Source organism: Paramormyrops kingsleyae, chromosome 20 (genome assembly GCF_048594095.1).
Source record: "Paramormyrops kingsleyae isolate MSU_618 chromosome 20, PKINGS_0.4, whole genome shotgun sequence".
In the NCBI taxonomy this organism is placed as follows: Eukaryota; Metazoa; Chordata; class Actinopteri; order Osteoglossiformes; family Mormyridae; genus Paramormyrops; species Paramormyrops kingsleyae.
This window is the reverse complement of record NC_132816.1, coordinates 12,600,962-12,626,732: the sequence shown is the minus strand read 5'-3', so window position 1 is coordinate 12,626,732 and position 25,771 is coordinate 12,600,962. Positions and strand designations below refer to the sequence as shown.

Sequence of the window (25,771 nt, the reverse complement as noted above, 5' to 3'; positions counted from 1 at the left end):
CTGGCTCGTCTGCTGGAGTTAACGCGGCTCCCGGGGCACGGGGAGCCGTCTTGCGTCACGGCGACACGCGGCTCCCGGGGCACGGGGAGCCGTCTTGCGTCACGGCGACACTCTGCCCCCGTCGTCTGGCACGTCGGCAGCTGGCTGCGGCGCAAACAGCCGCTCCCCGACCAGATGAGGGATTGCGATGACAAAATTTTAAGTTTCGTCCTCGGGGCCACGTTTATATCTCTCTGCATGCTGGCCTATGACATGATGAATGATGCGGCTGCGGGTTTCAGCGATGTAACCATCTGGAAAGTGGCCTGAGATGCACGTCCGCCTGACACGCAACAGTGTTTTGCCTCTCATGCTTCCAAAACGAAATCCATTATTTCAAGCGGCAGATTACGCTGATATGGTGAGACTTATCGCGCTCCGCTATACGCCCAATGGTGGTGCCACATCAATATTCATGCTGTTTTTGTTTCTGTCTGCTTTACATCCATTTATTTTAAGCAGATGCTTGTGTCCGAAGTTGCGTCCAAGTGAGGGTTGGAGAGCTGAGGATTTGAACCCGTAACCTTCTGTCTGTAGTCCTAACCTACAGAGATGCTGGACACTGTGATTCGCCCCGCTTTATTCTCTTGCTTGCGTCCCCCGCCGCTAACACCCCGCGCCCTGTCGCCCCCCCCCCCCCCAGTACCCTGCACAGCCGCCTCCTGACTGACCAATCCCAGCTGAAGGAGGAGATGGACGCCATGAAGAGGGACAACTCGCAGCTGGTGCGGGAGCACAACCACCTGAAACAGAACTGCGAAGAGCTGCGGCGGCTGCATGACGAGGATCAGAAGGAGGTGGCGGACATGAGGCTCCAGCAGCAGCAGGTGCGCCGGCCAGATTCTCCTCCGTGCAGATGTCTGACTTTCTCGGCTCCTCCGGTCCTCCACAGGTCCACCATTCTCTATGCCGGTACCGTGTGTGGTCTCTACAGGTCCCCAAGTATCTGCTAGAGTACTGAAAAAGTTATTTTGCTCTTTATTTATTTATTTTATTTATAAGTAAAATTTGTTCCAACAAAAACTGTCAGTCTTGCAACTGCTTATCCTGATCAGGATGATAGGCCGGAGGCCTAGAGCCTACTGTCTGGTGTTTGGGGTGGGGGGCAGACTCTGGATGGGCTACCAGTCCATCGCAGGGCACATGCATGCATGCACTCAGTCACACACTAGGGGAAATTTAGAAATACCATTTAGCATGTCTTTGGACTGTGGGAGGAAACCTGTGTGACACGGTGACGATATGTAAATTCCATGCAAATAACATGGAGATAATCTGAAGGTCAAACCTGGAGATGTGACTGAACAGTGCTATTCACCATCCCACCCCTGAATTACTCAGTCAGTGGATTTTTTATTTTTTTTTGTTTTGGTCATGTGGCTTACTCACATGAGTCATGCTGTTTCTGTGGTACAAATTCAGTATGTTTCAGTAAGCGATAAATGGAGTCGGAACCAAAGAGCTACAATTTATAGCCAGCAAAGAAATCCATTAAATACATCAGTAATGATTTATATTGTAATTGCTAATTGCAACAAAAGAAAAGCTTGGATTCCTGTGTTGTATACTTAAGAATGTCCAGGTTATATTAGAGAATCCAGACATTATCTCCACAGGACAATGGGCTGAAAGAGGCTACCTCCTTGCATACCTTGATGTCTTTTAAGATGCTGAGGTATGAAATAACATTGACATTGAAATACGAAGCTGAAGTTATCCTAAGAATGTGAAATACTACAGAAACGTCTTGTTTATCATCACAGGCGGAATGGTTGCCGTTTTCCCTGAGCGTATTTCAGCGTCGTGTCATTCTGTAAATTTTGTCTCGATTGGAAAATCTTATAGGAAATGTTATGCCAGAAGTCGTGCTGCGTTCCCGGTCCTCCCGAGTTGTTTGCGTGTAAGGACATTGGACAGATGTGAACTGAATGACATCGTTTTTATTTGTTTCACTTTGCGTCAGTACACATTGTTCAGCTCGCGCCGTCTCCTCGCTCGTCTGCGGGCGACGAATGGCCCGTTAGCCGGGGCCTTGACGATGTAAAAAGGTTATGGGAAGGTCTGAATCGCCCGTGTTCTCCTGAACCTTTTCATGCTGCCTCAGCCTCTTTATATGCCTGACAAAGGCCCTTGTTTAATTGCCGATCTAAAGTTCAGGGCAAAAAAACAGCCCCTTCGAACTGCTCGTACCCTCAGTGTTGTGACATTTCCCCCAGGTATTCAGCTGAGAAGTTTCATAGGCGAGACTGAGAGGTGCTGCATTTGAGTTTTTGTGTTTTTGTAGTCCCACTTTAGGCCTTGCTGGTACGGCTTCGGTCTTTGCTGTGCTGTGCTGGCCATCTGTGGCAAGGAGACCCAGAGGAGAGACGCGTTGGTTTGTGTTCGGTTGGGTGGGTGAACAGGCTGTCTTGGCGTGTGGCACCTGGCAGATGGGCACCTGGGTAGTACTGGGTAGGTAGCGCTCCCCGAGTGCGTTATGTCGCGCGCTGAAGCCGGCAGCCCTTGGAGCAAAGAGGGGGAGCAGGTGTTTGACAGTATGGACTTTGGAGGTGGTGTGCACTGGTCTTCACTCCTCCTTGTGAGCTGGCACGGGTGATGGACTTTGAGAAGACGACCAATGATGGGATTAATTGCCTGTTCCAGATTGGGTGAAAAAGGGTGGAAGGGGTGGGGCAGGCAGGCGAAAGCTTCCAGGACCAAGTATGTGCTCTTCTGAACTGATGAAGACTCACTGAATGTTGCACTTTCTTACTCATTTGGTAATTGATTTAGTGCGGTACCTCTCAACCCGGTCCTCGGCGATCCCCAGATGGTCCACGTTTTTGCTCCTTCCCAGCTCTCTGCCAGACAGTCCACTCTTTTTTTTTTTTTTTTGTTCCCTCCCAGTTCCTAGTAGGTTATTAAGGCGTTAGAACGATAATGGTTAGGTTGTCGTTGGTTGCTGCTCAAGAATTTGTTTTTAAGTCCATTGCTAACTAGATAGACTTTAATATAGACCAGGATAATACTGTACATGAACAGAATCTTTTGGAGCAGGGGAACTAATTTTGTAGTACCGTAAAGTTTCATGCATGTTGCTGTATTCATGACAGATTTGTGGGCCAATTCCCTGAAATGAGCTCAGAAGTCTGAGATTTTTCTGAGGTGTGGTATAATAGTAAGCACTGATTATATAGCATTTATTACAGTACATTTATAGACTCTGAAATACAATGAGTACAACGAGTACTCTTTGTACAATGAGTTTGAACTCCCTGACCCGGTTGATAGTTACTGAACACTGTGAGAAAATACAAATGGTGACATGCTGCCATCTGGTGGCAGTGGTGCAAATTACGGCGAGATGCCCATTAAGGGACTTTTCCAGCCGTCAATGGCAGATGGTGGCATGTGTCCTCTCTCTGCCCAGGTGCTGCGAGAGAACGGGTCGTCGGAGATCCTCAACAAGCTGTACGACACCGCCATGGACAAACTGGAAGGGATGAAGAAAGACTACGATGCACTACGCAAACGGTACAACGAGAAGACGGCCAACCACAACACGGACCTGAGCCGGCTGGAGAAGGCGGAGGAGGAGAACCGGCGGCTGCAGAAGCAGATGGAGATCCTGATGAAGCAGAGGGACTCCGCCATCCACTTCCAGCAGCAATACTCGTCCTCCCTAAGAAGGCAAGCCTGGGCTTCACATGTACATGATCAGCTGACATATACCGTCCACTGACTGCTGTCTTCTATACCCGTTTTTCATCCATCCATCTATTATCTTCCGCTTATCCCAGACCTCCCTCTCCCCAGCCACCTCCTCCAGTTCCACCGGTGGGGGATGCGAAGGTGCTTCCAAGGGGCTTTTGTTTTGTATTATTAGGGCTAGACTAGTCATCTGGCTAGACTAGTCATCACCCCCCCCAGCTCTGCAGAATTTACAGTAGGGCACCCCAAAGTTCAAAGTATTAACAATTTTAAATGAAAACGAATAACGAAACAAAATTACCGACCATGAGCAAGGTTACATCGATTAGAGGTTCTGAATGTCGGTTCTGATTTAATTTTCAATTAATTGTCCAGCGCATCATTTCATAGAACAAAGTAAAAACAAAACTTCAAGCAATTATTCATATATTACTATTGTATCTTGTAGCTTCTGCACGTTGAAATTTTGCAGCATCGCGGATTGTTCTTAGAGCCATCTTTGCGAACCGCCTAATGCATGTATGTTTAGAGCCAGGCTTTTCACATCTGGACCTTGATTCCAAATCCAGGCCTTGTTTTCAGTTCTCCCACACAATTTAACAATTACTGATTCTGATTGGCCACAGAGGCTTCACACCTGGCTCACCAGGTACAGGGAGGCTGAAAAATCAGCAGGGCTCAGACCTTGAGGACCGTGATTTGAGTGACTGTGATTTAGAGTAAACCGCTATGGTGTCTACCTGGATTGTTTTTTTTATTTTTTTTTTAAAAGGTGTCTCTTATTCTTCCCGCTATGGTCAGGTTCGACTCAATCCAGCAGGAACTGAACAAGACAGCGGCTCAGAACAAGGAACTGCAGCGGGAGGTGGACCGCTGGCAGTCGGAGGCCACGCGCTACAAGACGCTGCAGCTGAAGGCGCTGAAGGACTTGGAGAAGTACAAGGAGGAGCGCGACTCGGTGTTCAACGAGTACCGCCTGATCATGAGCGAGAGGGACCAGGTCATCAAGGAGGTGGACAAGCTGCAGTCCGGCCTGGAGGTGGCGGAGGCCAAGCTGAAGAACACCTCATCTGAGAGGAAGGTGGCCAGCGAGGAGATGGAAGCTCTGCGCCAAGTGAGCGTTCGGAATCTAACAAGAAAAGTGGATAAATCATGAACTGTAAATTCGACCCTGCGTCGTGTGGGCTTTCTTAGCAGTCAGTGTGGCTGACCGCGATCTGTCTTTGGGTGTGGTTTAGGAGCTCAGCTCGGCGCTGGTGGATCGAGATCGGGCCATCTGCGAGAGGAACGAGCTACTGGAGAAGTACTGCCATGAAGTTAAGGACAAGGCCGAGGCCCAGAAGGAGCTGAACCAGGCCTGCAAGGACATCGAGACGGTCAAGGAGGAGAGAGACGTGGCTCGGAAGGAGAGGACGGAGGCCATCATCCAGAGAGACCAGTTGTTGCGGGAGTACTACCAGGCCAGACAGGTCAGCCTGTGTCCACTGCGTGTTCGGCCTCTCGATCGCTATGATGCATGGTTTATTTGCCTATACTGTTACACAGTTCCTTCTGTATATTCACCAGGAAATTTTACATTCAGTTCCTGATTAAAACAGGCTTGCAGTTGTAACATTTTCCCTCCTCATCTGTCCTCATGCTTAAGGACCGGCAATTATAGTCAGAGTTCCCCTATTCGGCTGTTATCTTTGGAAGAGGGATGCGTTTGTTCCTTCCAGTCTCTCTGGTGTCCTCCTGCCTGATGTGCTGAAAATGTGGCCCTTCGGCTAAAACTTTCAGTGGTTGTTACCAAGGACCAGTTGCCACATAGACTTTGTCGTCCTTTTATTGCTTTATTAGTCGGACAGATTTGCCGCTTTGCGCTTTTGGAAGATCTGGACCTCAGGATGATGCTTACTGTGTGAATGGGGGCCCTGCGTGACTCGGCGGGTTAGGATGCTATGTCTGATGGGAAGGTCGCTGGTTCAAATCCCAGGGTCGGCAGAGTGATGTCACCGTTGGACCCTTGAGCGAGGCCTTTAACCCTCAGTTGCTCCAGGGATTGTCTGACCCTGCTTTCTCAAAAAATGTGCATCGCTTTGGTTGAAAGCATCTGCTAAATAAGTAAAATGTAATATAAAAGTGCTACACAAGCAAGTCGCCTTAGTGGTGGTGTAAAATGAAGGGAGGCCTTCCTCTTTGTGGGGAGTGTTTCGTTTGACAAGCTCAAATGCAGAGCTGTACGTTTGTTTATTAGTTTAGCTGATATTTATTTTTCATTGCAGTTCGGTATTGTACTAGAGGTATTTAAGTGTCTTGCCTAAGGGAACCGCGGCAGGGACTTCTGGGAACGTAACCTTTAAGTTATGGCATATTCTTCTGGTTCAAGGGACTTAGCGTTTACACTAGTCACACAGAAAGTGTTTGTCACTTAAATTGTTTTTGAACTTCTGCAAATTTACATACTTTTTGGAGACCATTGACTTATCTGCATTTTATTCCGCTTATCCCATTTAAATTGCGGAGTGTCCCAGCTTGTTGTTGGATTATCCACCTCTCCCCATCTGTCTGCCTGGCATATCCCCCTGCCAGGGAAGGATCAGAGGGGAACAGCTGGCAGGTTGGCAGCAGTCATCCAGAATGCACCAGGATGGTTCTCTTTAGATCTCTGAAAGCGCACGTAGTACCTTCCCCTTGAGGAGAACATTTCATCTCCTAGTAAAAGTTCAAGGAAACTCTCACATTACATGCACTTCCTGCTGTCTCCTCAAACATCGAGTTCCATATTAAATATAACTGTAAGCTTGCTAGATTTCTCTGACGAATGTTTTTTAAGGTGTATGTTCTGAATCACAATGTCTACCTTAAATATTTTTATGCGTTCATTCTTGAAATCAGGGTGACCTCTCAAAGATGCCATTAAACCTGTGTCGACTGGGGAAAATGCTGGTTTGCTGGAAGGTGGCAGTGAATCGAGCCGGCTGTAAAACTGATTTGTTTTTATGCTTGGAAAACCCAGAAGCAAGATTCTGCCACTCTGGACATGGAGCGAGCCAACAAAGAGATCGAGATGCTGAGGAAGCAGTACGAGGCCATGTCCCAGGAGCTGAAGGAGGCCATGCAGGAGGCCGAGGTCGCCAAGTGCAGGAGGGACTGGGCCTTCCAGGAGAGGGACAAGATCGTGGCCGAGAGGGAGAGCATACGGTAACGTGTGGCAGTCGACGGACGTGAGAGTTGGCTGTGGACAGGGAATGCTGGGAAAGAGGCAGGCAGGTGGCTGGGGGTCTCAAGGTGTGCGTGTGTTTGTGTGCGCGTTGGCCTTCAGGACTCTGTGCGATAATCTCCGGAGAGAAAGGGACAGGGCAGTGAGTGACCTGGCTGAAGCTCTACGTAACCTTGACGACATGAGGAAGCAGAAGCACGACGCCTTGCGGGAGCTGAAGGAGTTGAAGTAGGAGCTTTTTATTTGTTCTAATTTTTTTTATTGGCTTGCATTTTCAGCCACAGCCGTAACGCTAATGATGGCAAAGTTCACTGGTATTCTGGATTGATGAGCACGCTGAATCAAAGCTGTTTATCGCCACCTGGTGGCCGGGTGGTGTATAACACCTCCCCATCCAGCATCATAACCTACCACCAAGCCTCTCATTCAGAACTCAGTTTTAGAACAACAACTAGCAAATCAATGCTTCTCGTTGCCTGATAAGAATCTTGGCCCCAATTTGCTGTCGTGTCAAGCGGAAATGCCAAAAGGAAGTGCCTGTTGTTCCACAGAGAGAAGATGGAAAACCAGTTGGAGAAGGAGGCTCGGTTTCGTCAGTTGATGGCGCACAACTCTCACGACTCAGCCATTGACACTGATTCCTTAGAGTGGGAGACGGAAGTGGTGGAGTTTGAGAAAGACCGGGTATGCTCAGTTCCAGTTCTCCCGCACATGGGCTGAGAGAATTAGCTTAGCTCTTTTGGACCGTCGAAACTGTGCGGCATGTCACTGAAAGGACTGTGTGTTTATGTTAATTTAACAGGAGGACATGGACTTGAAGGCACTCGGGTTTGATGTGGCTGAGGGGGTAAATGATCCTTATTTGCCAGGAGACTGTGGAATATTTGTCACAAAGGTGGACAAAGGAAGTATTGCAGATGGAAGGTTAAGGTGAGGCTAGACGGCCGACCTTTTCAATATAGCGGCGAATCCCTCAGCTGATGTTGCTCGTTAACCTAATAAGGACCTTTTTTATTCTGGACTGCAGAGTGAACGATTGGTTATTGAAGATTAATGATGTGGACCTCACTAACAAGGACAGGAAGCAGGTCATCAAAGCCGTGCTCAATGGAGGAGGGGTCATCAACATGGTGGTTCGCCGGAGAAAATCGTTAGGTGGCAGAATTATAACTCCGATACATTTAAATCTTGCAGGGCATAAAGGTAAGTGCTGTCTTTGTGCCCCTCTGTGTGCAGAGCTGAAGTTGGGTCTTACTGGCCGTTCGCAGCAGGAGAATGTGACGCTGTTATTTGGGTGCCTAACCAGCTGCTTTAGAGTGCTCAGTCAGTCCAGTTTGACGGGATATTTGGACATCCGAAGGAGAAAAATATGAATATTACTGGAAAAAAAAAATGCCAAAGTATTTGAATCATATATGCTACTAAATCATTGTATTGTGTCCTGCAAAAGATTCAGTTTAATTTCCCTTTCTGAATGGTGCATAGCAGTCATTTTTTAGTTGTGCAAACAGGCTGCTGGTTTTTATTTCCTGTTGCATGAAGGTTGCATCAAGATATTTTAAACTGTGTGCTCTTGTATGCCCTCCCCCACAGACAGCGGCATCAGCTTGGAAAGCGGGGTGTTTGTGACGGCTATAGTGCCAGGGAGTCCCGCTGCGAGGGACGGAGCACTTACCGTCGGCGATAGACTCATCGCTGTGAGTGTCCCTTACCGGATTAGCGTCCGGCCCCTGTTAGGCCTGGTATTTCACAGCCTCTGTGCAGTGTCTAATGTGCAAGCCGGACTCCCACGTTCGTTAAACCGTGTGCCAAACCTGCAGCAGTAATCTGACTTCTGCAGAAGTGGGCGTGAGTTTTGTCTGTAGTACGGCTGCGTGACATCACATTGCGATTTAATCGCGGTTCTATGGCGCATGCACAGTAATCACCAGGGCTTTAGACAAGGGGTGAAACATTTGTCCAGACGCTGGCTTTTCCATACTATATGTATGTTTATTTATGCCCACAATTTAAGCAGATTAGAAGTGTGCCTAAAATATTAATGAGGCGTATTGTGATGCCCAAAAGTTAACATGTATAAATTTGCTGTATCTTTGTTTAATAAACGTGTTGGACTTGAAACTGAAAAGTACTGCCCCACCGCCGATGTCTTTTTACCTTGTTTATCTGCAGTCTCTCCTTTTAAGATCTTGTGAGCTGTTCGTTTCTTCACCGCCACTTCAGTGCTTAGTAACCAAATTTCATAAACAAAAAGATTAATTTATACAGATTAAAAACATTTTGGTGTCACAATATGCATCTCATTTTTTTTTTTGCCGTACTACTAATCTGCTTACCAAACTGTGGGTGTAAATAAACATCAGCATGACTGAAAATCCGGCATCCACACAAATGTTTCACCCGTTTTCTAAAGTCCTGGTGGTTTCTGTGCATACGCCATAGAATCGCGAATAATTCACGAATCGCAATGTGATATATCGTGCAGCCATAGTCTATAGTCAGTGTTTCAGCAAAACAATTTCAGTGTGGCTGAACAATGGACACAGTATAATTTTATAACCACGCTTAATGCATGCCGTATTATCACAGTTTGTGCTGCTTCTGTTCCCATCATCGCGCAGTGTAGTTTGACATGCCCGTGTTTCATAATTCATTTCAAGCGTGCTTTGCCTGGTAGTGGGGGAATTCTGGGAGCTCATCAAGCTTTGATCATCTGAAGTGCTGACCTGATTTATTTTTTTTTTCTCCCCCAGATAAATGGAATTGCACTAGATAATAAATCACTGACTGAATGTGAAGCTCTGGTACGGAACTGCAGGGAATCTCTAAGTCTCTCCCTGATGAAGGTGAATTCTGCTTATGCTTTTCATGTGCCGTTATTCCCATTAGCAAATGTTGGCCAGTTGAGGATTAATGAAGGCTAATTTGATAGTCAGATATTTGGTTACCGATATTTTAATAAATTTGTTTGAAAATGCTGAGATCACTCCTTTTTTTGTTTCATAGTTCTTTCCACAGAGTTGCTCCGGACAGAACATCTTCGAGAACCTAAGAGAGTCAGAGAAATCGTCAAACTGTAGGTTCCACTCTTCCGACTTGCACGTACGCAACTACAAGAACTTGAAACACAACAGCTCGACCCAGACGGACATCTTCAACCCGAGCAGCGCGGAGGGGAAGAAGGAACCTGCCGAGCCGGAGGAGGCGCCGTTCTGCCACCACAAACCCTTCTCCATGGGCTCCCTGCACGTGCACTCCCCCCGGCCTGGCGAGGAGCATGCCGCGAGCTCCTTCACCGGCGACGCCTTCCAGGAGCGCTGCTATGGCCGCGTGGAGCCTGTCAAGGGCCAGTTCGCCTTCGAGTCCGAGTGCATGATGGCAGAGGCGGCGCTGGAGAAGGGACTCCAGAAGCACAGCGGAGGCACGTGGCCCAAAATGATGGCGGGGGGCGTGTCGGCGACGGAAAGCGCTCAACTCTCCATATTCAAGGTGCCAAAGCCGCGGAAGTCCATCTTCGATGCCGATACCTTCAAGCGGCCCGACACGCCGTCCAAGCTGGACTACCTGTCGTCGTCGCAGTTGCCACCACACTCCCCACAGCCCTCCAAGGAGGCGTCCTCCCCGGCCCCCCCAACTCCCCCCACGCGCAGCGACTCCTTCAAGTTCAAGCACAAGCCACAAACAAGCTCCGCGTCGGACTCCACGATCACCAAGGGCTCGCCTCCCAGCACCCCGTCCCCATCCCCCACGACCCTGACTGCGAAGCAAGAGGCCATGCTGGATGGGCGCGACAGGAACGGCAACCATTTCTTCTTGGAGGCCGGTGTGGACTGCAAGATCCTGCCTTCCAGGAAGTCATGTGACGACGACGTGGGCCGCCTGAGGGCGGAGGAGCAGGAAGTGAAGAGGCCCCGGCCGAAATCGGCCCCCGCGCTGCGGCGCAAGATGACTCCCCTGCAGTTTCCCATGCCAGCCTTTCAGGTAATGCCAGAGGTCCCCAGAAACCACGTCAAACTCCGCCCCGCTCTGAGCAGCGCTACTGCTGCTGGTTTCTCTGGCAGAACTCAATAAAATTTGCCAAGCTGGTTATGAATGTGCGCAAAAGTATGGGACAAATTGTGCATTTTCATGGATCAATATGGGACAATCCCCATGATAAATGTAATGGGAAGCAGCTCTCCTCTCAGTGACCAGTGGAATTACTATGGTCCCAGTATATATATATGGTCCCAGTTTCTTTTTCGAATCTTACTTGCTGGCAAGGCATCTTGGTTAATTGTGCAAGAAAACAACATCGCTGTAGTTCTGGGACCCGCCAAACCTTTAAGTAACTCAATTATTGTAGGGCAGGAAATCACTGGGAGGAAAAAAAAACACAGCTGCGTATTGGGTTGTCCAACTTCCTTGAGCTGCAGCTGGATGTCAGATTCTAATGTTCTGCGTATCTGCATGTTTGCAGGTTCAGAGTTACTCTAACGATGAACAGTCTCCAGAGCCCAACGACATGGGCCGATTCTCCCCCAAGCGCTCCCACCGGCACAGCACGGGCTTTGCCCCCCCCGGCTACAACGGAACCATCTCAGCACGTATGTCATGCTGGACACGCTGCTAGTTCTCTTTGTTGAATGTTCGCTTTATAAATTTAACGACTCCTTTCCCCTGGTGTTCTGACCACCTTGCTTTGTGTTAGTCTTTTAGGCTTTTTGTGGTCTTGAACGTACTGGAATGTGCATGGTTATTAAAGCAAATAGTAATGTATGCAATTTATCAAGGTTATTGCAGTGTTATCTATTACTTTCCACTGTTAGAAGCCTTATCAGTGGACAGAAATTGTGCATCTTAAGGCCTTTGCCTTCCTGGTGCTCCTCTATATATTGGACACATTTCTGGTGCTAGAATGTCTTCTCATTTTACACTGCCCGTGGTGCTCTTTCTGTTCACACACAGCTTTTATCTAGTTCACACTCTCGGGTCATGTGACCTCTTCACAAGGCCCTCTCCGTGTGATGTTTTCTTGTGTAACGAATAGTCATGTCGAATGTATCGCAGACATGCAAAGTCCATTCACAGCATGTGTGTTTTGAGTCTCGTCTTGTCTGCAAATGTTCACTCACAGCCTCAGTGGAAATAATTACCCAGAACCCCTTTGGTCACGTATCTGTTTTTAACTTCTACGATTAGTTTAGCCGTTGTTGTTGTTGTAAGCTAGGTATACATAACTACATTACATTAAATGCTCTACTTTTAATGACTAACATTTACAATTTCGAATCTTAAAGTAAAACCTCAGTTTGATGAGGGCGATTGTTCTGAACTGGATGAGACAGTGTTGGTGCCGTCCTCTTCGGGATCTGAAGCGGTCTCTGTCTGGTCTGGGTGTTAAACCTCTGCCCTTCCGTTTTATTTTGTCACAGACTCTGCACACCGAGGCTTGGCTCCGTGCCCTGCGGTAACGGCTGTAATGAGAAATCCAATTTACACAGCCTGGAGTCACCGGGTTCACACTAATAACTGCTCTGTCCCCAGCCAAATCTGCCATCCGCATTCACACCCCAGGTACCCATGGAGACACAACCTCTGGCTGAGCCAATGTTCCCGCTCCACATCTCTCCGAGCGTGACAAATGTAGCATTTCTTTTCTTTACAATTGGTCAGATCTCATAGCTTGTCTCTCTGTTCTTGTTACTGTGAAAGCATATGCTGCTTTTTCCACTTCCCTTTTGTCATAATTCTGTGTTTTCCCTTCATAAGAACCATATAAAGTCTTTTCAGTGTTTCGGTTACTGAAGGGCAGTCAGAGTTGGTGTAAGTAATGCAGGGGAAGAACTTGCTTTATAAGCCCTCTAAGTGTCCTGGAACGCCCACTCTCTCTGTCCCCACTGAACATCTGAGGCTAAGAACGTAGATCTGCCATGAAGTCAAATCTCCACAGATGCTCGATGCTCGGGGGAGAATAGAACAGTTTGAGCCGTGGATCTCTCTTTCTTTTGGAACGCAGCCCCCAGCACCAAGGGCGTCTGAGCTTGGACTTGAGTCACAAGCGCTCCAGTGACTTCACGGAACCGGCTCGCAGTCGGACGCCTCATGGAACCAACTCCCTGCCCTCGAGCGCTCGACTGGGTGAGGGATGCGGCCGCTGGCCTCCATTCAGTCCCTCCCACATGCAGTAGGGAAACCACTACTGTTAGACTGCTTCTGTCGGGCGTAAAATGACCTTGTCTTTCTGGTCATGGGTGCTTAAAGCGATACTGTTCGAAAATCTGAGTTTTGCCTCTTTCTAGGTTCATCGAGTAATCTCCAGTATAGAACAGAGCGAATTAAAATCCCATCCACGCCACGGTACCCTCGGTCCATGCTGAGTTCCGACAGAGGTATGCTTTCTGGTGCCAAATTGCTCTTGGCCATCCCCCAATCCTTGCATATTTAGAAGTCCAGAGACTTTTTATAAAACCTATCATCATTTTAAAATTTGGGGTTGAGATAATTTGTGGTTTCGGTTCTGTGACTTAAGAATAATAAGTAACAGTCGGAGAACCGCAGCCCCTGATTCTTGTGGACAGTCATGCGCTGTGGGGCTCCTGGGCTGCTCCCTTGTGATTGGCTGACCCTTGCCTGGCAGGCTCGCTGTCTCACTCGGAGTGCAGTAGCCCCAGCCTCATCACCCCTCCTCAGTCCCCCCTCAACCTGGAGACCACCTCCTTCGCCAGCAGCCAATCGCAGAGCTCCATCTCCACGCTGCCCAGAATATCCATCAGCCCCGTTCCCATGGGAGATCGTAGGAAGGACAGGTGAGCGTGCTAGTTGCTCTCTCTGCGCCTGCTTTTCCAGTTTAGTGGTCTACATTCAGTGCTTCATTAATAACTCGTTTTTATTTGTTTTTAAACCTGTAATTTAGCAGTGAAGAAGACACTTGTCCTGGTTGGAGGAACCCTCACTTCTTGCTCTAGTTTGTGCAATATTTTAGAACAGTGCTGCTCAACCCAGTCTGCATTTTTTGTTCCCTTCAAGCTCCCAACACCCCTGTACCAGGTATTCAGTCATCTTGATTGGTTGATGCAGGCTTGCTGGGAGCTGGAAAGGAGCAAAAATGTGGACTGTATGGGGGGTCCTGCAGGACTGCATTGAGAAACACTGGTTTGAAGAAAAGTTTTGGCTAATCCTTCAAATATGAAGAATCTGACACGATCCAGTGATGTTTCAGTTCTAACTCTTGTGCATCTCTTGTTCTTATAAACCTCACTGCGAATTCTGTCTGGACTGCTTACTTTTGTCCTCCCACAGTTCCGCATTTTTGAACGTGTTACTTTTAAGCTTCTGTGTGATCTTTCTCTCCTTCATTTATCCATCTCTTTCCTTCACTTTTTACTTTTCTGAATCTTACAGATATCTGTTCCGTAACAGATCCTTTCTAAGAATCCCTGTGGCTTCTAGGCCAAGGTTCTCATCACTGAGAAGCCTGAGGTGTGTGTCTCTGCCAGTTAAGGGAAGGGGATGTCCCAAAGTGTTCACGGGTGAAAAGCTCGCTCACTCAAGATCAAGCATGCTGATCACACATGCTGCAGCACTGTAAAGTGCTTCACTAGTTACTGGTTACTTACAGGATATGTAAGTGACCCCTAAAGTGTGGGTGAAAAAAGCTCATGAAATGTGTCAGTTGGATCAAAGTATAATTGAAGTTTTTCTTTAGTAAATTTGTTGGGATTAAGGGGGCGGGGGGGGGGGTCATTAGCGTTGTTGCAGTGTTGAGTTTTGTTTATAGCTGCAAAGTGGGACACGCCTCTCTCTTATACTGAACACTCCTTTTACTTTTTAAAAATCAAACTGCGTTCATGTTTTGAAAATGGAGGAAATTCCATTTGGGGAAATGGCAGTTGAAATCCATGCCAGGGTGCATCCTGAGGCTCTGTACAGACCACATCGCAGTTTGCCACGGGATGTTACTGTACTTGTTGCTTATGCTGGAGATTGCATGCCTGGTCTCTGCATCCCCCTTTCAAGTGGGTTTATTACCTTGCATGATATCTACATCAGTGTTTTCCAGCCCGGTCCTCAAGGAGCTTCAGACGGTCCACATTTTTTTGCTCCTTACTGGGAGCTGGGAGGGAGTAGAACCATAGACCGCTGGGGGTCCCTGAGGACCGGCTCGGGAAACACGGATCTACCTGACTTGTGAAATTTCCACCATTAAGATAGATGTTCAGAGTACCTTTTATATCAGAGATGTTTCCTAAATCCTGGTATATGGTCGATCTTGTGTGTTGTCACCCTCCCTTCCCTTCGCTGCACTTTTCACTTTTTGTGTTTATTACCTTGTGGTGTGAGGATGCTGTCTTTAACATTAAATCCATCTGCTCAAAGTTCTTGCAGAAAAAACACAGACCGCATGAAGATCCTCTTCCAGTGTATGTCTGTTCCACGGTGGAATGTGTGTGTGTTCGTGTGTGTGCGTGTGTCTGACCCACCTGTGTTCTCTCTCTGCTTCTGTTCATTAAGGCCTTATCTGGAAGAGCCACGCAACGTCATCGTGCACAAGGGCGCAGAGCCCCTCGGCATCTCCATCGTCAGCGGAGAGAACGGCGGCATCTTCGTTTCCAAGGTGACGGGGGGCAGCATCGCTCACCAAGCTGGGCTGGAGTACGGGGACCAGCTGCTGGAGGTATTTCCGTCGTCCGGATCCTTTCTCAGTTGGCGGTAAAGCCTGGTGTCGCCCTGCCTGACTGGCCGTGTCCGGTTACAGTTCAATGGCATTAACCTGCGCAACGCCACGGAGCAGCAGGCCCGGCTGATCATCGGGCAGCAGTGCGACACCATCACCATCCTGGCCCAGTACAACCCCCACATGTACCAGCTCGGCAACCACTCGCGGTCCAGGTGACTCCACCTGCATCCTGTGGGAATTTCCCTGAAATGCATTAACGTGCCTCATTCGGTCCGATCCGTAGAGCGGTTCTCAGGGAAGCGCTCGTGTGCGCTTCAAACCAGCGGGCTGTCGACATCCTGGGGTGTTCGTGTTGTCCCACTCCAGCTCCCGGATGGAGCCGATGAGCAATCAGTCGACCCCCCAGGGAAGTGGTGCCACGACCCCAGACAATCACTCCACCATCGACACCCTGAGCGAGCAGGATGAAGGCACCATGACTCCCCCCTCCAAGCAGACCACGCCCACCATTAGCCCCCGCAGCTCAGTCAGGTGCGGCACTCGGTTACTGCCAAATACAATCTCCTTTATTAAACAAAATGTAAGATAAAATGGGCAGAATAAAAAGCTGCAATCTTTGCAACGTCTGTAGCAATTTAGAGGTCGTGAATTACATATATATGGCATGCTACCTCTTATGGGGCTTTTTATGCATTTTCTGGTGGTCAGAAGATTTTTTTTAAGAAAGGTTTAATGCCTAAAGTGGCTTTAAATGGGACCCGTTTGGTTCCACTCCTCTTCTGCCTTTTTGGTGTGTGGCCACATCACAGGATGTCTGCAGAGGCTTCCAGGAAGATCCCCGAGCCGAGGATGGTGACGTTGAGGAAGACCCAGGGGGAGCTGGGCGTCCAGATCTGTGGCGGAAACCAGCGTGGGATCTTTGTAGAGAAGCTGGAGGATAGCAGCCCTGCCAAAGATGCTGATGTCCTTTTGCCAGGAGACGTGATACTAGAGGTTAGAGGGAAGCCCTGGTCCATCCTGGGAAGACCCTGCAATTAGTGCCTCTTCTAAAAGCTTTAAATTTCGATTTATTGTACTATAGATATCTGGGCCATTTTTTGGGAGTACAGAAAACTCTGAAATTAGCTGAGTAGCTTTACCTGTTTTATCAATGCTAAATGATCACCAAAGCCAGGACATCTTGTATATCATATGTTTCATTCCCCTTCAGTGGAAATTGGTTTTGACAAACCTTGTTTTTTCCTCCTCTCTTGCAGTACAATTCAGTTAGCATGAAAAATAAAACTGCCGAAGAAGCGTACCTTGAAATGTTAAAACCTGCAGAGACTGTCATGTTGAAAGTTCAGCACCGTATCGATGAGTTTAAAATGTTTAAAGACACTCCAGGAGATGCATTCTATATAAGGTACGTGAGCTACAAGACAGACTCCTGATCATATGAGATTTAATAAATGCCACGTCTCTCTTTGTTCTGCGTTGTCGTCTTGTACGTAGCATCATTAATGCGTGGTGTTGGATATTTGTGTGTATTTACGCATGTTACGTTTTTGTTTACCTTTGTGAAACCACAGAATGTGAATTTGGATTATAGTTAGGGCATCAGGAATGTTTTGAACTGGTTTGTTTTGTAGTCGGGTGTGTGGTGTTGAATTTGGTGTACAGTTGGGATTGACTTCAGACTTGGGAAAGGAGAAAATTAATTTAATTCTGAATTTCCTGCAACTTGGAGGAAATCCGGATTCCATGAATCATGACAGTGGCCCCAGGAGCTGTTAAAGCAAGAGAAATGTAGGCATGCAGTTCTTTTTGAAATACCCTTCATACTCCTGTCTCCCAGCAAATGTTTGTGTGCCAAAAAGCTGTTTATTGGCTTGACATAACATGACACTGGATTCCAGTTGTAATCTTAGTGCAGTTTAGCGAATCTGATATCCTTTCGTTTATTACCGATGGAGGTTCCTTTCTGCAACTCTTCCGTAAGCCGTTTTTTCTTGGAGTTGATCTTGAATGATAGGGGCAAGAAACTTGAAATATCACCCACGGTGATCCTGAATTTTTTATCGACGCAACGCAGAGAAATACTGTCAGCTAGCATACAAATGTTAGCTGTGAGTTCACGTGCTAAGAATGAAGTGATTTTTATTTTTTTTTATGTAATATTTTGAGTAGTTTTGAGGACACAGCTTTTAATATAGTAACGCTTTGTTGTAAAATTGCTGCTGTAATTTTGCTATCCCGTAGCATTTAGGATTTCAATGCGCTTGACTGGTTCTTTTATGATTTTCTGGACTTCCTCTATGAACATGAGTGCCGTTGGTCACTTTTCTGATGCAATTCGCTGTAAATATACAAGGGCAAACGTCTTTGGCATACCGTCATGCTGACAGTAGCTATCGGCGGTAGTGTTTTTGATCTATGGCGGGGGTGCGTTTGCTGATCTGTCCCCTGTCCCTTTACAGAGCACTTTATGACAAGGCTGCTGAGATGGAGCAGGAGCTTAGTTTTAAGAAAGATGACATTTTATTTGTTGAAGACACTCTACCAAAGGGCAATTTCGGCTGCTGGATGGCTTGGCAACTTGACGAGAATGCTCAAAAGCTGGAAAGGGGACAAATTCCCAGTAAATACATGTGAGTGATGTCGCATTCTGTATAGATACTCTTGGTCAATGGAAAATCGACAATGTCTTCCATTAAGGGTGTACATTATCCTATGTCAATACTGAAATTATTTTTAACTGTATATTGTGACAGCACAATGAAATGACATTTCACAGAAATTTATGCAGTCGCTTCTCTTATTACCTGCAGGATGGACCAGGAGTTCTACCGGAGATACAGCGTGTCTGAGATGAAAGACGAGAACGGCTCCAGCAAAACATTATCAGCCGCCGCCCGCAGGTCGTTCTTCCGCAGGAAAAATAAACACAAACGCAGTGGGTCAAAGGACGGCAAGGATTTGCTGGCCCTTGACGCCATAAGCACAGATTCAATTCCCTTCATGGAAGGTGAGCTGCTTGGTCCCTCATTTCTTTTAATAGACGTGAGACATCTGGCCTGAGTTGAGTGGTCATTAACAGCTGTGCTCTGCTGTTGACAGACTGTGTCAGCTTGGCCTATCAGAGGGTGCAGAAAGTGGAGTGTGCTTCTCCACGACCCGTGCTCATTCTGGGGCCTTTAGTGGATGCTGTCAAGGACATGCTGGTCAAAGAATCTCCTGGGAAGTTCTGCAGATGTGTGCTTGGTTAGTAATTTAGCCCGCTTTCTCCTATTATTATTATTGTTGTTGTTGTTGTTGTTGTTGTTGTTGTTGATGTGATTCAACCAGGTATAGCTTTTGCCATCTGTGTGGTCATTTTTATGTGTCATGTTAAGGGGGTGCCTGCTGAAAATTTTGATTGAGGTGGCTGTTAGGAGCCATTTATATTTCTGGGGGTAGCTGTGACGCATTTTGTCTTCCATGGTTCTGCTTAGAAAATAATGCATATTTTGTGTCTTGTTTTGATTTGCGGTGGTAACCGTATCTGTATGTCACTCCTTAGATCTGCCCCTACTCTTAGTCCCTTTACTCCCTACTCTAACTTTCTTTAATCCTGTGATGCTTTTTAGAGGTGATGAAGGCTTCCCAGCAAGCAATCGAGCGTGGCGTGAAGGACTGCCTTTTTATTGATTACAAACGGAGAAGCGGCCATTTTGATGTGACGACAGTTGCGTCAATAATGGAAATAACAGAAAAGGTTTGTGCTGTCTTTTTAAAATCTTCAATTTCCTATTTCATGAAATGGTAAGTTTATTAAAAGAAGTGAAGTCGCTGGAATTACATTGTAGCTGAAACTAGCATTTTGGCTAAATTAGCATAATTTTGATGTGTATCTAAATTTATTTAAGTCACCTTGCAATTATGGCTCATACAATGCATTTTCATTGCTCATGTATATAATAATTGTTGTCATTTTCTTCGTAGGACTGTCACTGTTTGCTTGACATTGCACCTCACGCCATTGAAAGGCTTCACAGCGTTCACATTTACCCAATCGTCGTTTTCATTCGGTACAAAAACGCAAAACAGATAAAGTAAGCATCGGCGTTCCTACAAAGACCTTTTCCTGTAAAATGTCTTGTAAGGGGGATGTGAGCTTCTCATTGCATAGAGCTTGTTTTCCATTTAAAAAAAAAAAAAAAAAAAAAACTAGTGATCAAATCTGGTTTCTAAAATCTGGTGATTTTTAATTGTTTTTTATTTATAAACTTTTAGCAGGATTAGCTACCATTTTCTTTGACCCCGTCTATCCTCCCATTATCCACAGTACTTTGAAACTGTAAACAGTGTAGATTGGTGGCTCTTTCATGTAGTCTTTTACTCTGTCAAATGGGAGCAGTACGCTAGTGATGTTTCATTTTTAATTTATGAAATTGTAAAGGAGTGCTGCCTGCCAAGACTGTAACATTATCAAAGCACAAAAAGAATTACCGAGGGTTGTACTATATCCAGTTGGACGCTAAAATCAATCTTTCATGAAATGAAGCCATAGGGCATTTTATTTGTTCACTTAAATTGTGGGTCGGCGTTTTGAGATGGCTCTTGCATCAACCTATGCCGTTACAGTTAAATGCAGTGGGAAACACTGAAAGATGTACGTCGTCCTGAGAGCAAACACCTCAAGCAATGTAAACTGCCAGCACAGGATGTTCTGTTCTCTAGCATGGTAGATAGATTTACACCATCTAATCAAAAGCCTCTGTCTCTGAGGTGTTGGTGAATGGCTATTCGACCCACAGTCACAGTTCATGAGTCAGCTGTCTCAGGGACATTTGTGTTCTGGGGCGTCTGCAGTTTACACTGAATGGAGGACGTCACCTAGTGGCACAATACCAAGCCAGCTGGCTCATGCGAGGCATTGTGAACAAGATGCAGGACATTCAGTGAGCTAATCTTCTACCTGACCTTTACCTCGCTGATCAGCAGGAGCCTAATCTGCCTCAAGCCAGCACTTGAAGCAGTCAAGTGACTTTTTGAGAATTCCTTTGAATTGTCAGATTCATGTGATTATTGCAGGTGGTGTGTATGTCATAGTTTTTTACGTGTAAGAGATTTTTTTTGTACACGTCTGTTTTTCCTCTTACAGGGAGCAGAAGGATCCAGTGTTTCTGCGGGATAAAGTGTCTCAAAAACATTCCAAGGAGCAGTTTGAGGTTGCGCAGAAAATGGAGCAGGAGTACAGCAAGTTCTTCACAGGTTCGTCTTTTGTATTTTTCCATTTGCACTAGGTTTTAAAGGGGAATTCACACCTACGAAAAGCATGGATGAGTAGATGAATACTTCTAGAACACAGAGCAACACTTTAAACCCTTTTTAGGACGAACTCTGTATTGTATATTGAAGTAGAATACTGAAGGAAACTGAACATGAGTAAAATGTGACTGATTTTGATTTCAGGTATTGTCCAAGGTGGGAGCCTGTCCTACATTTGCACTCAGATCACGACTATTGTCGATCAGGAGCAGAATAAAGTCCTGTGGGTTCCAGACGGCTCGCCGTAGATGTGGTGAAAGCAACTGCTGAAGCGTGCAGCCTTTGCATCTGTTTAGAAAGAGAAAAAAACACACACATACACTAAAACCTTAACTACATGAAGGGGTACAATACACTGAACAATATTTAAATAGCAAATTGTTCACATTTGTCAGCATTTTATTATTGCAATCAATATAACCTGTAACACAGAGCTTAAGTTACACTTGTCTACAGGAGGAAGTTTATATATAGCACTGATTTTATTTTAAATTTTCTTTTTTGTCTGTTGTTTTTGTCATACTTAAACATCTGACTTAGTGATGCTGCATTTAAAACACTCGTTTACAAAAGAAGTATTTTTATGTAACGCTTACTTGAATGTGTAGCTTTCCCTTAGTCACTCTCCCAGTTCTGCTCTCTCCTGAACCCCCCCCCAATTCCTGCCAGTCCCCTCCCTACATGAAATTTCCTCAACGGGGTGGAGATGATGATACGTGCAACATGGAAGTGCCTTTTGAAAACCCATAGAGCATTCGACAGCAGGGTAATTGGGAAGATGCGAAACGTGCCGGGGCAGTCCTCTAGGGGGCGCACTGCACACTGTTTTAAATTGACCTTTTCTGTTCTCTCTAAGATCTTAATGCCTAACTAGGTAAGGCACCTAGTATACAGTAGCAAAGGGTAGTCCAGCTCTTAGCAGAGATTAGCACCACCCCCACCCCCGGCCATCTGCATTTGTTTGTTGCTTTTAATGTATCTATTTAAAAACATCCTTGTGCAATTTTGCATGATTCTTAAACCTTTTTTTTTAATTTTATTTTTTTTTTATTTTCTCCTTGTTTAATCTGTATTAGTGTTGTAGATGTTTTATTATTTAAGTGGGTTTTGTAATTCAAGTATGTGACACAGTAAATGTAGTGCGGCAGTTCATTCGGTCCTCAGTACTATGTCCCCCTTCTGTATGTCGTGCCAAACTCCTCCATATGTTCTGCTTTAGTTTTGCACTTGTAAGTCTGTGAACCCTTCCGAGTCGCATTTAGATATCCAATCATTTTTATCACGTTCTAGGTACTATAGTCGTACTGTACAAGCAAGTGTAATTTTGAGTATATCACGAGTTCCTAGCATTTCAGCATTTCCGCGGCATGAAATTGCCTTTCACACATACATCAACTGAAGAAAGTAGACTCCTCCTTATATGAAAAAGGGATGTTTTCTTGCACATTGTCCGTTTTAAGCATTTGGGTTAATTAGAAGTCCACAATTAGAAGTAACTTTAAGGTCAAACTTTGTGCTATATTTTTCACATACTTTTCTCATGTGAGGGATACATTTTGGTTTCTCTGTAGACCTGGGTGAAATACAACAAAAGACAGACAGGTACTGTTCTGATTGGGATTTTCTTTCTTAAAATATGATTTGTATCAAATGTTATGAAATTAATATGAGAATAAAAGTCTTTTTTTCTGTACCACTAAAATTTTGAAATTTAGGTGTTCCGTTAATCAGCACCATATGGCCAAGTCGCACCATATGTGTAAATGACGAGGCTGCTAATAGTTTTATGTATCTTTTTTTTTTTTTTTTTTTTGGCTTCTTAAACACATTTGCCTGAAAATTTGTATTGAGATTTTAAGCACTGGGCCACTTGTTAAAGTATGCATATTGTTCTTTAGGTTTATATACACAGGTTCTCAAAAATGAACTCATTTGGTATTTGATACTGTATCATAATGTTCTTTGTGTTTAATGACCTAAACAGGAGAATTTCTGTGTAATCGTGAGGAACATCTTTCAATGCAATTCCTTTGATTTGAAAGCCCCCCCCCCATTTATAGTAAGGGTGGTAACTGATAACTGATGGATGGGTTAGACAGGAGCGTCTCTTCTGCAGGTTCTGCCTGTTGGGGGTCACTCAAGTCCTGACATTTAACCTTGGATCTTGTGTTTTTTTTTTTTTTATAGACTGACATGCCCAGATTATATGTGGTTAAAAATAGTGGTTTTATTTTTATTTGCAGCTTTCTAATACCCTACATATATAACTTTAAAGTGTAAAATTTAAATGATATTGATATATGGAATACCAGTGTGGGAAGTCTCTGCATTGGACCACTGAGGCACTGAATCATCAGGGAAGAGCTTTGTCAGGAGACCACTAGTGGAGACGTGAGAAACTAGGCCTCAGGCTGGACTGTCTTTGGAGCAGTCTTGGAGCACGCTTTGGTCTCCTGCATCTGTGTGGGCGATCCTGGAACAGGGCCAGACGATGCCTATAACCAAAGAACTGGTATGTAATAACCTTCAAGAAAGTTAGTCTAGAATGTCAATACCACATTCCTCCATATATGACGTAGGGGCAGAGTTGTATCTGTCCCCAGAAGAGTGCTTGCTTTTTAAGAGACAAAGGATGCTATTTCACAACTCCTCCACATGAATAACAACACCGTAACACATCTGTCAGTGCTCCCTTAGCCAAGGCTTCCAGTGAAGGGGCATAAAACCTACCCTGTAAAAGCTTTTGGTGTAACAGGGGGGCCCTGTCTCCACTCCAGTTTGCTGTATGAAGATTTCCTTGCCGAACCTGTCCCATCATACTCTCCCAGACACTCGACAGATCTAAAGGGCACCAGCTTAGTGCAATTAGGAAATGTCTGCTTCGAAAGGTTAGCTTGCAGTGTTGACAGTGGACAGGAATAATGGGCCCCACACAGGCAACTCTTTTGACCTGAGATTAGTGATGTTTTATCATATCTGTGTGTGCAGGGGAAATTGTGGTTAAACACTTGTTCCATCCTTTTTATAGGTACAGTATGCTTTTACTGACAAAGGCATAATCACATAGGCCCACAACCTTTAATACCATGACAATGAAATATCTGTGCTGACTGATAATGTTTCTCAACTCCGTCCTCAGGAACTGACTTGACAGTCTACCTTTTTGCTCTCTCTCAGGTCACAGCACACCTGTACCAGGGATTAGATGCTCTTGATTGTGTTCTTGATGTTCAGGTGTGCTGGGAAGGAGCAAAAATGTGGACTGCCTGGTGGACCCCTGAGGACTGAGTTGAGAAACACTGCTCTGTTGCAGGGGTGGGGATCCATGGTGGGCCGGTGCGGGTTTTTGGAATGACCTCTCAATCGGCTAATAATTAAGCAGCAGTTCTCAACTGCAGTCCTGGGGGCCCAGTTATTGGCTGATTGAGGACCATCGCAAAGACTCACACCCATACCAACCCTCCATAGAACAGGTTCCCCACCCCTGTTATTGAGTGAGTTTTAAGGATAGCCTAACCATGGGGTGCTGGTATCCATCAGGTTTTCTGTCATACTTGAGGAGTTATCTGTCTAGACCAGGTGTGGTTCATCTAAGACCGGGTAGGATAGAAAACCTGCTGGATGCCAGCACTGCAGCATCAGAGCTGCCTACACTTGGCCTAACTTGTAATGCCCTTTGTCCACTAGGCACATCCTTGTTTGGATGATTAGTATTTTCAGGGAGACGAACCATTTGATGTGCATTTGTTAGAGGGAAGTTGGGAGCTTCCAGAGGCAATTAGTGTTTGCATTTGTAAACATCACCTTGGGAATGGAGATTGAGGGTCTGGTTGGAATAAGGAAATCGGCACTGGGTGGAAGAACCGAGGCAGCGAGGCTGTGTGGAGGTCTCCATGCCTAGTGCCATTAACAGGAGTGAGGAGAAACATCTCAACCCCCCTTCAGCCATAGAGGGTACATCACGCATGCCTTTGTCCTGTGCTCTCCACCCCTATAATCACTGTGCAGACAGTAGTGCAGTCACCAACCTCGAGGCAATTGACTGAATCTGTTAGCATAAAGTGCAGACAAGAAAGGACCTGGTGAATTGGGTGTCATACCTATACAATCAATTAAAACATTCGTATGCATCCCGGTATCAGTGTTTTGTCTGTGTATGTGTGTGTGTGTGTGTGTGTGTGTGGCATGTCTGTTGGTCACATACAACCTGATGTTGTGGTTCAGACCTGCATCTCCAAATTCCCCGTGAGTCACTTGCATCTTCTGGTGGCTCTGAACACTGTTGATGGTTGTGATGTGCAGTGAAATTAAAGGTGAGAAAAAGCTTATATACTTTAATTGCAACATTTTACACATTTTGGAAAAAGACTATTTTCTGTATGCTGGTTATTTTTATCAAATATAAACTGTAATAAATGTGTGTAGTTTTTTTAACAGAATCTCCATGTTTGCTGTGCTTCTCAAATGATTGACAATCGAGAACTGGTGTTTGCCTAAAGCATATATACACAATACACGTTCAACGGTCATTTTAAAACATGAACAAGCTGCCAGTTTAATCCCCCCTCAAATTTATATTAATCATAAGTATATACAGAGATGCCCTGTGAAACTGGGTACTGTAGTTCTTCTGTTGTACGTAGCCCTATTGGGACAATTCTCTTATAAGGGAGCAACTTATAATGGTGACTTATAAAATGCATTTTGTAAAATATCTGGCAGAAAAAAGTATAGAGGTATAGATAGAACTGTATGTTTTCGAGCACCATATAAATCCACTCTGCTGTTCACCCCATTTTCCTGAAATTAGAATGGGCTACTTAAAATGGCACAACTGGATTCATTGATGGCAGTTACGGTAATATTCAACTGGAAGATGGCATCTGCTA

The 25,771-nt window shown here is 45.7% G+C and overlaps 1 protein-coding gene across 8 annotated transcripts in view; it reads left to right on the top strand.

The window, feature by feature from the left end:
- Positions 1-25,321, top strand: part of dlg5a (discs, large homolog 5a (Drosophila)) — a 51,171-nt gene extending 25,850 nt beyond the window's left edge. For 6 of the 8 annotated variants that reach the window (XM_023808098.2, XM_072703941.1, XM_023808100.2 and 3 more), the window contains 30 exons: positions 683-866; positions 3,449-3,708; positions 4,531-4,843; positions 4,968-5,198; positions 6,728-6,912; positions 7,034-7,159; positions 7,483-7,615; positions 7,734-7,861; positions 7,959-8,134; positions 8,525-8,628; positions 9,685-9,777; positions 9,938-10,912; positions 11,391-11,517; positions 12,346-12,487; positions 12,930-13,051; positions 13,213-13,302; positions 13,551-13,719; positions 14,315-14,392; positions 15,425-15,587; positions 15,669-15,802; positions 15,957-16,121; positions 16,400-16,583; positions 16,847-16,995; positions 18,050-18,220; positions 18,401-18,597; positions 18,690-18,833; positions 19,199-19,326; positions 19,554-19,663; positions 20,716-20,825; positions 21,027-25,321. In XM_023808098.2, the coding sequence (XP_023663866.1) occupies positions 683-866; positions 3,449-3,708; positions 4,531-4,843; positions 4,968-5,198; positions 6,728-6,912; positions 7,034-7,159; positions 7,483-7,615; positions 7,734-7,861; positions 7,959-8,134; positions 8,525-8,628; positions 9,685-9,777; positions 9,938-10,912; positions 11,391-11,517; positions 12,346-12,487; positions 12,930-13,051; positions 13,213-13,302; positions 13,551-13,719; positions 14,315-14,392; positions 15,425-15,587; positions 15,669-15,802; positions 15,957-16,121; positions 16,400-16,583; positions 16,847-16,995; positions 18,050-18,220; positions 18,401-18,597; positions 18,690-18,833; positions 19,199-19,326; positions 19,554-19,663; positions 20,716-20,825; positions 21,027-21,130 (5,395 nt within the window). In that variant the 3' untranslated portion in view covers positions 21,131-25,321. The remainder of the gene's footprint in view (positions 1-682; positions 867-3,448; positions 3,709-4,530; positions 4,844-4,967; positions 5,199-6,727; positions 6,913-7,033; positions 7,160-7,482; positions 7,616-7,733; positions 7,862-7,958; positions 8,135-8,524; positions 8,629-9,684; positions 9,778-9,937; positions 10,913-11,390; positions 11,518-12,345; positions 12,488-12,929; positions 13,052-13,212; positions 13,303-13,550; positions 13,720-14,314; positions 14,393-15,424; positions 15,588-15,668; positions 15,803-15,956; positions 16,122-16,399; positions 16,584-16,846; positions 16,996-18,049; positions 18,221-18,400; positions 18,598-18,689; positions 18,834-19,198; positions 19,327-19,553; positions 19,664-20,715; positions 20,826-21,026) is intronic. The other 2 variants (XM_023808101.2, XM_023808099.2) reach the window with 1 other exon arrangement.
- Positions 25,322-25,771: the final 450 nt, after the last annotated feature.